General features: G+C 40.9%; 1 protein-coding gene across 2 annotated transcripts; it reads left to right on the forward strand.

Annotated features, from left to right (window-relative positions):
• The first annotated feature begins 2,046 nt into the window (after window positions 1-2,046).
• On the forward strand, window positions 2,047-7,960 carry DPY30 (dpy-30 histone methyltransferase complex regulatory subunit). Of its 2 annotated transcripts, none has more exons than XM_069800573.1 (5): window positions 2,047-2,250; window positions 2,768-2,839; window positions 2,924-2,971; window positions 4,247-4,389; window positions 7,666-7,960. In XM_069800573.1, the coding sequence occupies exons 2-5, from the start codon at window positions 2,804-2,806 to the stop codon at window positions 7,736-7,738; spliced, it is 300 nt and encodes a 99-aa protein (XP_069656674.1). In that variant the 5' UTR covers window positions 2,047-2,250; window positions 2,768-2,803; the 3' UTR covers window positions 7,739-7,960. The 2 variants fall into 2 exon arrangements, with proteins under 2 accessions (XP_069656674.1, XP_069656675.1); XM_069800574.1 differs by lacking the exon at window positions 2,047-2,250 and adding an exon at window positions 2,507-2,572.
• Window positions 7,961-12,344: the final 4,384 nt, after the last annotated feature.

The following is a 12,344-nucleotide window of genomic DNA, read 5'->3' on the forward strand; positions in this document are numbered from 1 at the left end:
ATCTGGCATAACATTAGCGCCATTTTAAAAAAAAGCTTTTAAAAAAAAAACAAAACACAAAACAAAAAACAAATCAGAGCAATGGATAGCTTTCTGCTGGCTTAGTGAGATGTCCTGGCTCAGCAAGGGTTCTGATGAATACCAGAAAAGGATGGGGGAAGAAGTGGACAACACGAGTGAAACTCATGTTTTCTGGAGTGGCCAATTGTTAGATCAGCTCATCTACCTGATTTGAATTTGCCCTGAAGATTGAGGACTCATAAAATACAGCAGGTACAATGTGGTATCTCAGTGATATGTTTTGGAATCGGAGCAGACAAGCATCTAATTCCTATGATTGTGGAAGGTGCAACAACCCTGACACCACAATTTACCATTGCACAAAAGGTCCAGTTAGGAAACCTTTTCTCACTCCCAACATGACATCATTGCAAAAATTGAATATAATAGAAAATGTATAAATGGGGAAACAGGGGGCTAGGGGTAAAAGGAATTTTTTTTTCCTTAGTATAGCCATTGCTACAACAAATTCAGGTATTCTAAATGTAATTCTCTAAAATGTCATTGCTAGAACACAAGGAAAAATGAGAATAGAGCCTCAGAACAGAATGAACAGCTCACACCTCTTCACCCTCACCTGTTTCACATTAAGAATTTATTTGTATTCCTGCTTTGTTCAAGTTTTAGAAAAAAATCTCAGGATTTTGCCTTCTGTGTTTTCACTGAGCCTCCTCGACACCAGCTAAGTTTGCCAGCAGTAGTGACTCAAATTGACACAAAGACAGCATGCGGTTCTGCTGCAATTCCAAGTTCTTCAGTTGAGTATCAAATCTGTAACTGACTACACCACCATTTTTAAGCCTGCTTATCACACTGATAACACTGTCAGTTCTGTAAACATTATTTCAAATTCACTGATGTAAACACGCTTCATCATTACTATTAAGTATTAGATGATTACATCAGAGCATAATCTAATGAGAGCATGGCATTTTCTGTTCTCTCCATGTCACTGATCTTTTAAAAGCATCAGCTAGATCATTCATATACATTGTCATCACTGCAGCAAGAAGACAGAAAAAGGAATAGACATGTTGTTATAAAACAACAAAGTTTATTTTCTAACAAAAATTTAAAAAATTAGACTACAGGAATATAACTGCTTTCTCAAGCCAAAAACTGAAAAGGTTCTAAAGGCCTATTTAATCTACTAGCACAAACGTTACCAGACACAGAATTTAATTCCTAATAAAAAAAACAAAACCCTGAAGAAATTAGGCATATATGTTCAAACACTGGTGCAATTCGTAACAGTACAACCAAAGCAGCAGTAAATTTTCCATTTCTTGATAGTTTCAAGTCAAGACAGGATGATTAAAGCTGATACCTAGAGAAAGCTGAGCAGCTGCATTTTTCATAACACAACTGGGCAAAATTAATGGCCAACAGTCATTGTTTTGCAAACTGTACACAGCTCTGAAGGGTTACTTCACTAACAGAGCCACCTTTTCAGTTCAAAGTTAGCTTCAGCAAAGTTACTTTGCACAAACGTCCCAGTGAACTCCCCAGACGTCAGACTGCATTGACTGTCAGTAGATTTCCATACCACAGAATTTTCAAAGGCCAGTGTTCGTTAAAGGCTTCTTTGGAGAACAGAAACATCCCGCCAGTTTTAGTCCCGACAGGACACCTACAAGCGGAAGCACCTGCCCGCCTCCCCACGACTGCCCTTAGCCAAGGCTCCTCCGGCTGCACCTCAAAACGGTTAACAGAGGTCAGGCCAGAGCCTCTGCTTCAGTGAGGAAAATTACTTTAAAAAGATAAAAAGCCTCAGTCAGCGCCGCCCAACTTAGCGTAACGCCGGCCACCTTACCGAGCGGCAGCCCCGCAGCCGCTCTCTGGCGCCTGAAGAACCGCCGCGCGACCCGCACCGCCCAGCGACCCGCGCCCACCGGCCAATGGGGAGGGCGCTGAGGAGGGAGAAGGCCCCGCCCAGGGGTGACATCATTCGCCGGCCGCTCGAACTCGCCATCTGTTTTCCCCCTCCCCGCAGGCCGGCTCTCAGGGATGGGCGGGGCCTCGCCCTGCGCAGGCGCAGTTCGCCGGGGTTCGGCGGCGGCAGTGCGACCGTTTCACTTACGTCAAAACAATTTACGACAGCGGTAGCGGCTCCGGTTGCTGTGGAGAGGCTCTCGGTGTCCCGCCACAGTACCGGTCTCCCGCCCCGCCGAGCCCCGGACCCACCGGCGGGTGAGAGCGGCTGTGGGGGGTGTCGCGTCTTCCCCGCGGGTCGGTTGGGGCATGGCTCGGGCCGCCCCCCGGGGGCGCCCGCACGTGGCCCGCGGTGCGGCCCAGCCCGGGGGGGGTCCCGGGGCACTGGCGCTGTAGCGTAGCCTGGCGCGGCGGGCAGGGAAGGCAGGCGGGCAGGCAGCCAGCTAGGGAGGGGGTGGTTCCGCCTTCTCGCGGGTGCTCCCGGCCGGGCAGGGGAGCGGGCCGCCGCTGGGGACTCTTGTTTTAAATGATGAATGCCGTATTTTCTAACCCCGGTGCCGTTTTCTTCCGCGGACGTCACGCGAACCTTAAGGCGCTTCTCGATGCTGCGTGCGGGAAAAACGGGTACAGGTTTGGCGGGGGGGGGGGGGGGGCACAGAGCCACTCCGTTTGCTCTCTAGTGATTGTGCCTTAGTGACCGAGTGATGCAATATCAAGTCAGCTAACACTGGTCTTCATCTCAGCCTGCTGACCAATTTTTTTATTGCTTTCCAAGATTACTGTACTTCCAGCAAATTCCACTTTTCAAATCATGGAGGCAGAACAGATTATGGAGGGACAGCCGCAGGTATTGCAAGAAATGTTTTATGCGCATAACACTACATGCGTGAAAGGAGCATTTTCACTTTGCTGACTGTGTGTTATTTTACAGGTTCCAGAAAATCCCCATTCTGAATACGGTCTCACTGAAAATGTAGAGGTAACAAAGATTTTGTTGCTGTAAAGTACAGTGGAAGTCACATTCCCGATCAAGGGGAAAAATGTTGAGTCTTGAGTCATAACTGGCTGTTAATACATCTTCTGTTGTGTTGCTTCCATTATACTAAATGGTACTGAAGTAAATAGTGAACCTTTTAATGAGGTGGAGTTTTTTGGAAGTATCCTATGATTGTTATCTATTCCATCGCTATCTATTTTATACATATGTATCTTTACATATAATATATTATGCCACAAAAAGCCAGCCAGAATTTTATTACAGGGAGGGCAACAGGAGGAGTTGATGGCATTTCTTTAGAAGTATCAAAGGGAGGGATTGTTGGAAATACCGGATCAGAATAAACCAAGCTATCTTTAGTTAATTATGCTGAGAAAGAGTAGCCACAATCCATTCTCTCTGCTCTTGGTAACGGTGTGGGTTAGAATAATAACTCTATGACATGTATTTACTATTCCTTATTAAAGAAATGCCTTCAATCTCTCTCCATTCTAAGATTCTACTCTATGCTAAGCTTTTGCAGAAACTTTTCTTAAACGTCCTTTGTGACTCATCTCCCTGATAGCTGCTTGTCTGTATGCCTCAGCTTCCACTACAGAACCATAATGCATAGTATATGTTGGTTCCGTATTGGTAGACTCATGTACATTGCATTGAATATGTTTGGTTTACTAGCAGTGGTAGGGTATCCTTTTTTAACTACAGTTAATGGTGTAAGATGATTCAGCACTTTCTGACCAAAAGGCACCTGGAAGCATTTTGCATATGTTTTCTTTAAAAAGTGTCCATCTATACTTTAGTAGAGCACGGTCTCAAAGTGCTTGACTTTAATAGTACCCTTTGTCAGACTTCACCTGAATTTCTTGTGCTTTTAGCATTTTGTGTTAGAAGTGCGTGCATACAGGAACCATTTAATTGAGACCACTGTTGTTAGTAGTCATTCCTGTTGCAGTGGTGTGGAATTTAAATCTGTGAATGCAAAAGCAGAAATAAAAATGATAGAGATTGGGTCTCTTCTGTTTTAGAAAACTCATGACTTCTGACATTGTTTCCCCAAAATAATTTAACAGAAAGCTCCTCTAGATTAGGTTTTTGTGCAAGGAAAAACATGCACTTAAATTTTCTTAAAAGGTGTAATAAAGTTATTGCCAGTGAATTGAAGAGAGATGGGTACTTTGTTTGCACTCACACTTCAAAGTAGATGTGGCTGCTATTACCAATGTTCATGCTCTCTTTTTTTTTTTTTCCCTACTTCAGAGGATAGTAGAAAATGAGAAAATAAATGCAGAGAAAACATCAAAGCAGAAGGTGGATCTTCAGTCATTACCCACACGTGCCTACTTGGATCAGACAGTTGTACCTATCTTGCTACAGGGACTGGCTGTTCTGGCAAAAGAGAGGTAAGATGCCTCAATGTTCCTTTTGTTCTTAGGAAGAAAGTAGGTCTCAAACTTGGGTGGTATGTCACCTTTTCAGACCTCGCACCCCAGATGTGGTTTTGCTAGTTTGTTAGTTGTAAGAAAGTCATTAGAGCAGGTTTATGAACCTATGAATTACTATGACCATGCAGGACATGTTCCTCACTTAAGTGCATATGCTGTGATAAGAGTTATTTATTGAATACCCAATGAGGTATGCTACTGCGAAGGTTTTGGAGGGAAAAATGTTTGTGGTTTTTTTTACTAATTTTATCACATAATTCACCTTATAGAAGCAAAGCAAGAAGTTGTTCTAGTTTTGAACAAGATTTTTGTAGTGTGGAATTGTAAAGAGTTCTGTTTGCCATTTAAAAGAAAGACCAGACAGACACATCAGGTCTGACATGCATCTTTGTTGGAGATTAAAACACTTTCTAAAGGATGGGGCAGACCCTGCGCTGTCAACCCAGTAAGAAGCAAACTGATAGTTTATCCTTTTGAGTAAAGATGGTGCTGTCAAGGTGCCCCAAATCTCTTATTAGTCAATGTAGAAGGGTATTCTTCAATAATAGCAAACAGTTGTTCATCTTATCCAAATTAATTTCTAGCCTTTTGGTGTATCCGAACTATTGGTGAGTTATACTGCATGTAAGCATTTCTCAATTTTGCCGAAATAACATTATCAAAAGCTGGTATCGATGACCATAATCACATCACAGTACCTACAGCCAGAACAACCATCAACAGTGTCTTAACCTCAGAAGGAGTTGTGAATTTGAACTGCGTTGTACAGACAGCTAATTAGGCAAAAGGGCATCGAGGAAGGTACACCCTGTGTGTACACCGGAGCAGTGTGCAGATCTTCAGTTGACACCTGTGGGAGTTCTACTGCAGACTGAATGTAAAACACAGCCTGAGGTGGATACCCCACACTTACAGTCTGGATACTTGTGTTACAGACAAACTTTTTTTTTTTTTTTTTTTAAAAAAACCAAACTTTGTTCACTATGGAAGGAGCTGTTCTTTGTGGGGACTCATCACAGGAGTGAAACTGGAACACCGATAGAAGAGGTTGGGGAATATATAGGAAAAAAAACTAACAGTATCAAACTTCCAAGGTCAAATTGGCTATTAAGTTGAGCATATTAAAACCTCAGAGGTGAAAAAGCTGAACTACAGGCTCTGCTGTATAATCTTCTGCTTAAAATTGAACTGGAAAGTAACTAATGGATGCTGATTTCTTTTTCTAAGAAATATAGGGATGTTCAGGGAACAGTCCAGCACATCTGATGACTATGCCTGGAATTCAGTAGAAATCCAGGATAGTGAGCATATGGATAAATGACATATTTAGGAGGAGTTAACACAACTTTTGTCAGGTCTTGCAAGTCTCTTGGAGCTCACTGAAGGAGTCAGTGAGCACACGTAAACAGGAATCCAAATGATACAGTCTTTAAATTTCCAAAAGGTTTCTGGCACAGTCATTCACTAAAAGCTTTTAGAGAGAGTTAGCTGCTGTGGGATTAAAGGAAAAGACTTTATATGGACAAGGAACTGACTGGAAGATATGAGAGAGAGTAGAAGCAAATGGTGAATTTTCATGGTGAAATGAGCTCAACACTAGAATCCTGGAAAGGATCATTTATAACAATTTGAAGAAGTGCCTGACAAAATCTGTTAATGATACTGAGTTTTACAGAATAAGATTGGGTTTTTTTGTGTTTTGTTTTCTGTTTTTTTTTTTTTTAAGTTGATCGGTTATAAGTAATTGTACAGGAACTTCATAAACTTGATGTGAAACTATGGAAGACTGCTATGAAAAATTGAAACTATGATAAAAAGTGAAAGATTGAATACCAATAAACAGAAAATGATGCACCTAGGAGGGTAATAAATACCCTAATGCAAGTGACAAAATGATAGATTCTGAGTTGACAATTACCCCTGTGAAAAAAAAATCTTTAAACTGTTAAATGTATATGTCAGTGCATTGCTCAATCAAAAATAAACTCTGAATGGTAGGACTTAGAAATTGAAGGGGTAAAAACAAGCATAATGTCACTATTTAAATTTATAATATTCTTGTATTTTGAATATTGTGTGTAATTCCAATTCCCGTTTTCTGGTAGAATATGAAAAATTAAGGAGAGTGACAAGGTGATGAGAAGAATGTACTGCTATCTGTTTATGAAGTGACTGAATAGATGATACCTAGAAAAGAGACCTCTGTGAGACAATATATTAGGAATCTGTTAAATCATCATCAGATGATGAATTGGGATGCATTGTTTATTATCTCTTGTGATACAGTAATCTAATTAAGCGACGCAAGTAGTAAATTCGTAATGAACAAAACGAAGTGATCCTTCACAGGTCACATAATTAAGCTATATAACTTTTTGCCTCAGGTTGAGGACATTAACATTTTATTTGGGCTCAGGGGGCAACTGGTCAAAGTTGTAGAGGAATCCACCCATGACTACTAAAGGTGCTAGCTCAGAAAACTTGTACATGCTTGGAAGCCAACAGGATGGTCCAGAGAAGTATCTCTGCGCACTTCTTCCATTTTTTTAATGCTCTTTATAGGCATATTTGCTCAATGCCAGACCTTTGGTCTGACCCAGTGTGGAATAAGTAAGTTTGTCATGTATTCTGTGGACAGAATCCAGATTAGCAGGATGCATGTACTGTAGCTGGAGGAGCTTTTTAAAAAAAAACTTACAGACTAAGGCCAGTGATCAAAAGTGTTTATTATTGACTACTTGCAAGTTACAGCACTTCTCAGACTTGAAGTTTTTGTTGACATTTTGTTGTGTTCATTTAAGTTGCCAGAAGCCATGAAAACGGCTCTAAGCACAAAGCTACTCAATAACCATTTGATGAAAATGAAGCAAGAAAGCACTGACAGATTTTTACTTTATATAGCATGAGTTAAAGAGATAGGCAAATGCATGTAACTTCCAATGATGTACATACAGTACTTATGTTTACAGATTATAGCCTAGTTCTAGGTATGTAACTTTCTAGCAATTTAGTAACATTGAACCAAGGGTGACTAAGACTCCTTATTAAAAACTTTCTTACCAGACATAAGCTGGAAACTTAGAGTAACTCTAGGTAGTTGGTCATCCCTAAATCAATGCTTAGAAGTGTTTCCGAGGAGTTATGTTCCTTTTAAGGGAAGGTGATTAGTTCTTCAGCTACCTAATTTAATATTAAAAAAAATAATTGCTTTTGATTTACTTTTTTTCTTTACAGACCGCCAAATCCCATTGAATTTCTAGCAGCATATCTTTTAAAAAACAAGTCACAATTTGAGGACCGAAATTAACTCCATAAAAATGATGACAATTTGGCTGCTAGACTGAAATGCTCATTTGCCGCAATTTGTTTTCTGCTGTAAAAATCCTTTGGAACCATGATGTTGTCTTTCTTAATCGCACAGTTTGCTTTACCGTTTGAGTTATTTAATAAAGAACACTTTACATTTAATTTGTTCACTTGTTTTAAACTAGCTATTAAGAGACTTTCAAAATAAAGTACTGAAACTGCACTGCTGGATGAAAGCCTGAGTACTTCCATGTGGCTACATCACCTGAAAGCATGAAACAAAGGGGAACAATTTATTATGGGAATCACATGGGTGATAATGTATATAACTTAATTTGATTTCATATAGCACCCTCCACATGCAACATGCCTAGACAGAAAGCAAACAAATTAAGAGCAGTTAGAATTTATTGTGAGGAAGTAGTAAGTACGAGTGATGAGTGGCATTCCTCATGGGTGGTGGGTATTGGGACTGGTGCTGTTTAACATCTTTGTCAGCAACATGGACAGTGGGATTGAGTGCACCCTCAGCAAGTTGCTGACAATACCGAGCTGTGTGGTGCGGTCAGTGTGCTGGAGGGAAGGAATGCTATCCAGAGGGACCTTGACAGGCTTGAGAGGTGGGCCCATGTGAACCTCATGAAGTTCAGGAAGGCCAAGTGCAAGGTGCTGCACGTGGGTTGGGGCAATCCCAAGCACAAATACAGGCTGGGCAATGAGTGGATTGAGAGCAGCCCTGAGGAGAAGGACTCAGGCGTATTAGTGGATGAAAAACTGAATATGAGCCAGCAATGTGCACTTGCAGCCCAGAAAGCCAGTCGCATCCTGAGCTGCATCAAAAGCGTAGCCAGCAGGTCGAGGGAGATAATTCTCCCCCTGTACTCCACTCTCCTTAGATCCCACGTGGAGTACTGTGTTCATCTGGGGGGCCTCCAACATAACAAAGACATGGACTTGTTGGAGCGAGTCCAGAGGAGGGCCACAGATGATCGGGGGGCTGGAGCACCTCCCCTATGAGGACAGGCTGAGAGGGTTGGGGTTGTTCAGCCTGGAAAAGAAAAGGCTCTGGTGAGATCTTATAGTGGCCTTCCAGTACTTAAAGGGGGCCTGCAGGAAAGATGGGAAGGGACTCTTTAACAGAGAGTCTAGTGATAGGACAAGGATAATGGTTTTAAACTGAAAGAGGGTAGATTTAGATTAGATATTAGGAAGAGATTCTTCACTGTGAGGGTGGTGAGGCACTGGAACAGGTTGCCCAGAGAGGTTGTGGATGCGCCATCCCTGGAAGTGTTCAAGGCCAGGTTGGATGGGGCTTTGAGGAACCTGGTCTAGTGGAAGGTGTCCCTGCTCATGCCAAGGTGGGTTGTAACTAGATGATCTTTAAGGTCCCTTCCAACCCAAACCATTCTGTGATTCTATTCTGTGAAGTAGAGAGCAGAAAAGTTGCTTCAGAACATCAGGAAATGGGTTTAGTTAAACAATTAGATTCAGCAGCTGAAAAGATCACCTGCAGACAGTGTCCAACATTTCAGATATTTACATTAATGAGGTGTGCTCTTCAGCATTTGTCATTGATCTCCTGTGACTGGTGTGCTGGATTTAACTGAAACACACAATAAAGCTTGAAGAGACTTGTAAAGGTTCTGTAATTCAATTCTCTGTATTGCTAGCCCTAGCTGGAGCATTCTTTCAGTGTCAAAGATAGAGTATCTTGAGTTGGAAGGGACCCATAAGGATCATCAAGTCCAACTCCCTGCTCCTCGCAGGACTACATAAAACTGAACCATATGACTAAGAGCATCATCCAGATGCTCCTTGAACTCTTGACAGGCTTGGTGCCTTGACCACTTCCCTGGGGAGCCTGTTCCAGTGACTGACCACCCTCTCACTGAAGAACCTTTTCCTAATGTCCAAGACAGTCCTAATCTACACAGTAAAATAGCAAGTATTCTGATTTTTTTTCCTTTGGGTTTACTAACACCTCTTCCCCGCACCCACCCCGCCATTCTTAATATCTTTTTCTGACCCCTTGTTTATTTTTCCTGTAATCTCAGTAGGGGTAGAGGCCACAGACCTCAGGGGTACAATATAAGAAGCCGCAACAGAAGACTGGGGATTGGAAGAAAAAGCTAGAATTAAGACAGTAAACAATATGTTGTGAAAAAATACTAGCAAAGCTCTGAAAATAGGAATATGGTAGCTGGAGAACTGGATTGCTAGGTAATTGGCAATGGGTACAAGGACTAGACACACCCCTCAGAATTCCATTTTTGTTTTCTGAAACTTGTAACAAGGAGCATTATCAATGTTGCTCACTAGCACTGGATACTGGAATCTAGATTAAGCATAGCCCAGTTTTTAATAGACCAGGAGAATGACCATAATTTGTTTGACAGTCACAGAAATGGTAAACTTGGCTTCCAACAGTTGCTCAATTAATCAAAATCCTAAATTTTTATTCAAATAAACTTCGATATTGCCATTTTACCATTCCCATCTCCATTCTGTATTTCTTAGCTAATTGCTTTAACATAGCAAGCAGTTAAAACCTTGTAAATTAAATTCTTTGCTGCAAGGGTTGGGGTTTTTCCTGTATGACATTAAAGGCTGCCTAACTTTTCAGTAATTATGCATAAATTCACAAAAAAAAGAGACTTAGGACTCTCATTTGACTTGCTCCTGCAATGACTTAAAGACATCCACTGTATTTGCAATATATTAGGTGGCCCACTGCACAAATGATATTTTCCCGTAGTTCTCTGACATCTAGACTACTTTCCTATGGTAATCTTTTTGTTTGTTTAACTTGTTTTAACAGCTTTTCTTCTTTAATAGCTTAGATACATGGGTGTAAGAGTGGCCAGAAGATAGATCCTTCAGAGGAGAAAACTTCAATTTTCATTTCTCTGCTAAATTGCAGGGGCTGGAATGAGATCTGGCTGTTATTCCTAGTAGGAAGGCTCTCAGTATTTTACATTATTTCTCAATATGCTAAGAGGAAAACATTGAATTAGTGTAGTCCAAGAGCAGCAAGATTGGGGAACAAAAAAATGGAAAGAAACCTGCAAACCCAAAACCAAGCCTAAAAAGCTCCATTTTAGAAAATGCAAAGAAATTGTGGAATGAGATTACTAATTCTATTGCATTGTGGTGAACACAGTCTCCATCAAACACTGACACTTAAAAAAGACACTGAAAGGATTTTAACAACAGTGTTTTGACTTTCTGGAATGAATAATAACATTTAAGTGAAGACAAGGAGACACCATGAAGACTTGGTATTGCTATTTTTATTGCTAAAGCAGCATTCCAAGGTTCCATCCATAGGTGACAACATCACAAGATTGTAAGAATTGTTACACGTGGGGGGTGGGGAGAACAAAAAAATCTATGCTGATCCCCAATTTCTATGTTGAGAATTTGTGTGAGACCATACAAAAAGAAGCAGCTCAACTCTTAATTTTCCTTAGGCAGAGCAATTGTCCTGTAATGTATCACCATGCCTGAATTCAGAATACCATCAGATTTCTCAGCTTACAGTAACACCCTTGAAGCAGCTACACAAAAGCTTGTAAACATGCTGGGTTTCTCACAGCTCTTGCATCAACCTACAACCTTAAAGTATGAGTACCAGTCCTAAGGCGAGCTGTCCCTGCCAGCGGCATGCCACCGACTCAGCTGTTGGTGCCACCCTTTGGTATACAGTGTCACTTGCTGTTGTCTTCCCATGTAAGCTAGTTCAAGAGAATGAAAAAGTCATGTTCACAAGGTGATGATGTTCGAAGATTTACTACAGCTGTTTTTCTGGGCAGCTCCCTCCAAGAAAATAAGTTGAAATGTTACTAGCAGCAGTGAACTCACCAGCTCTAAGAAATAAATTTTAGTGATTCTTGCAAAGGCATGACAAGTCAATAAGAAAAGTGCAACCATATTCCTTTACTTGTTAAATTGGCTTCACCAATTGGGATCTGCTGCATCAAGAATACTCTGTAATGGGAAGAAGATAGCAAGTTACTATCATCTGAATAATCAGATCATATCTGAATAATCCAGTTCTCAAAGTTAGGGAAGTAATGATAAAGTCCAAATTTTCAAAGCATTTACTTGTTTTAAACTCTCCCCACTACAAAACAATGAAAATTCTGTGAAGAGACTTTGACAGACACTTGCTATCCCCGTTTAATCCAGAAAGAAAGAAGTACTATTTTTCCACAGGAAACACCAGTTCTGAGGGCTTCAAGGTAAATGTATTTAATTTTGAAGTACAAATTAAAACCCAAGTGATTTTACATTTATAAAAATGAGGAACTCATCAATAAAATGGAGAACAGATGTAAGGGGCTACAAGTTATTAGTGGATGTAGAATAAAAGCTTGAAGAAATAAGAAGTTGAAAATGGCAACCTTAGACAGGCCCCTGCTAAGTAGCTGAAAGCCACTGTCTCTTGATTCTTGAACAACTATTTTTCAGTTTTCTCCACACTACCCTAGCTGAGTCAGTATATGCTCTGAAGGGCAGTAAAATTCAGCAGCAAATAAAACGGAATGCCTGGTTAATACCACAGCACACCTTCCAAGGTGACTATTTTAGATCCAATATCCAGAAGT

Source organism: Haliaeetus albicilla, chromosome 13, assembly GCF_947461875.1.
Source record: "Haliaeetus albicilla chromosome 13, bHalAlb1.1, whole genome shotgun sequence".
Lineage (NCBI taxonomy): Eukaryota > Metazoa > Chordata > Aves > Accipitriformes > Accipitridae > Haliaeetus > Haliaeetus albicilla.

Coding starts and splice junctions, on each gene's coding strand:
- DPY30 (XM_069800574.1), top strand. CDS start 2,519: ATGATGAATGCCGTATTTTCTAACCCCGGTGCCGTTTTCTTCCGCGGA. Junction 2,840..2,923: donor TTATGGAGGGACAGCCGCAG/GTATTGCAAGAA, acceptor GTTATTTTACAG/GTTCCAGAAAATCCCCATTC. Junction 4,390..7,665: donor GCTGTTCTGGCAAAAGAGAG/GTAAGATGCCTC, acceptor TTTTCTTTACAG/ACCGCCAAATCCCATTGAAT.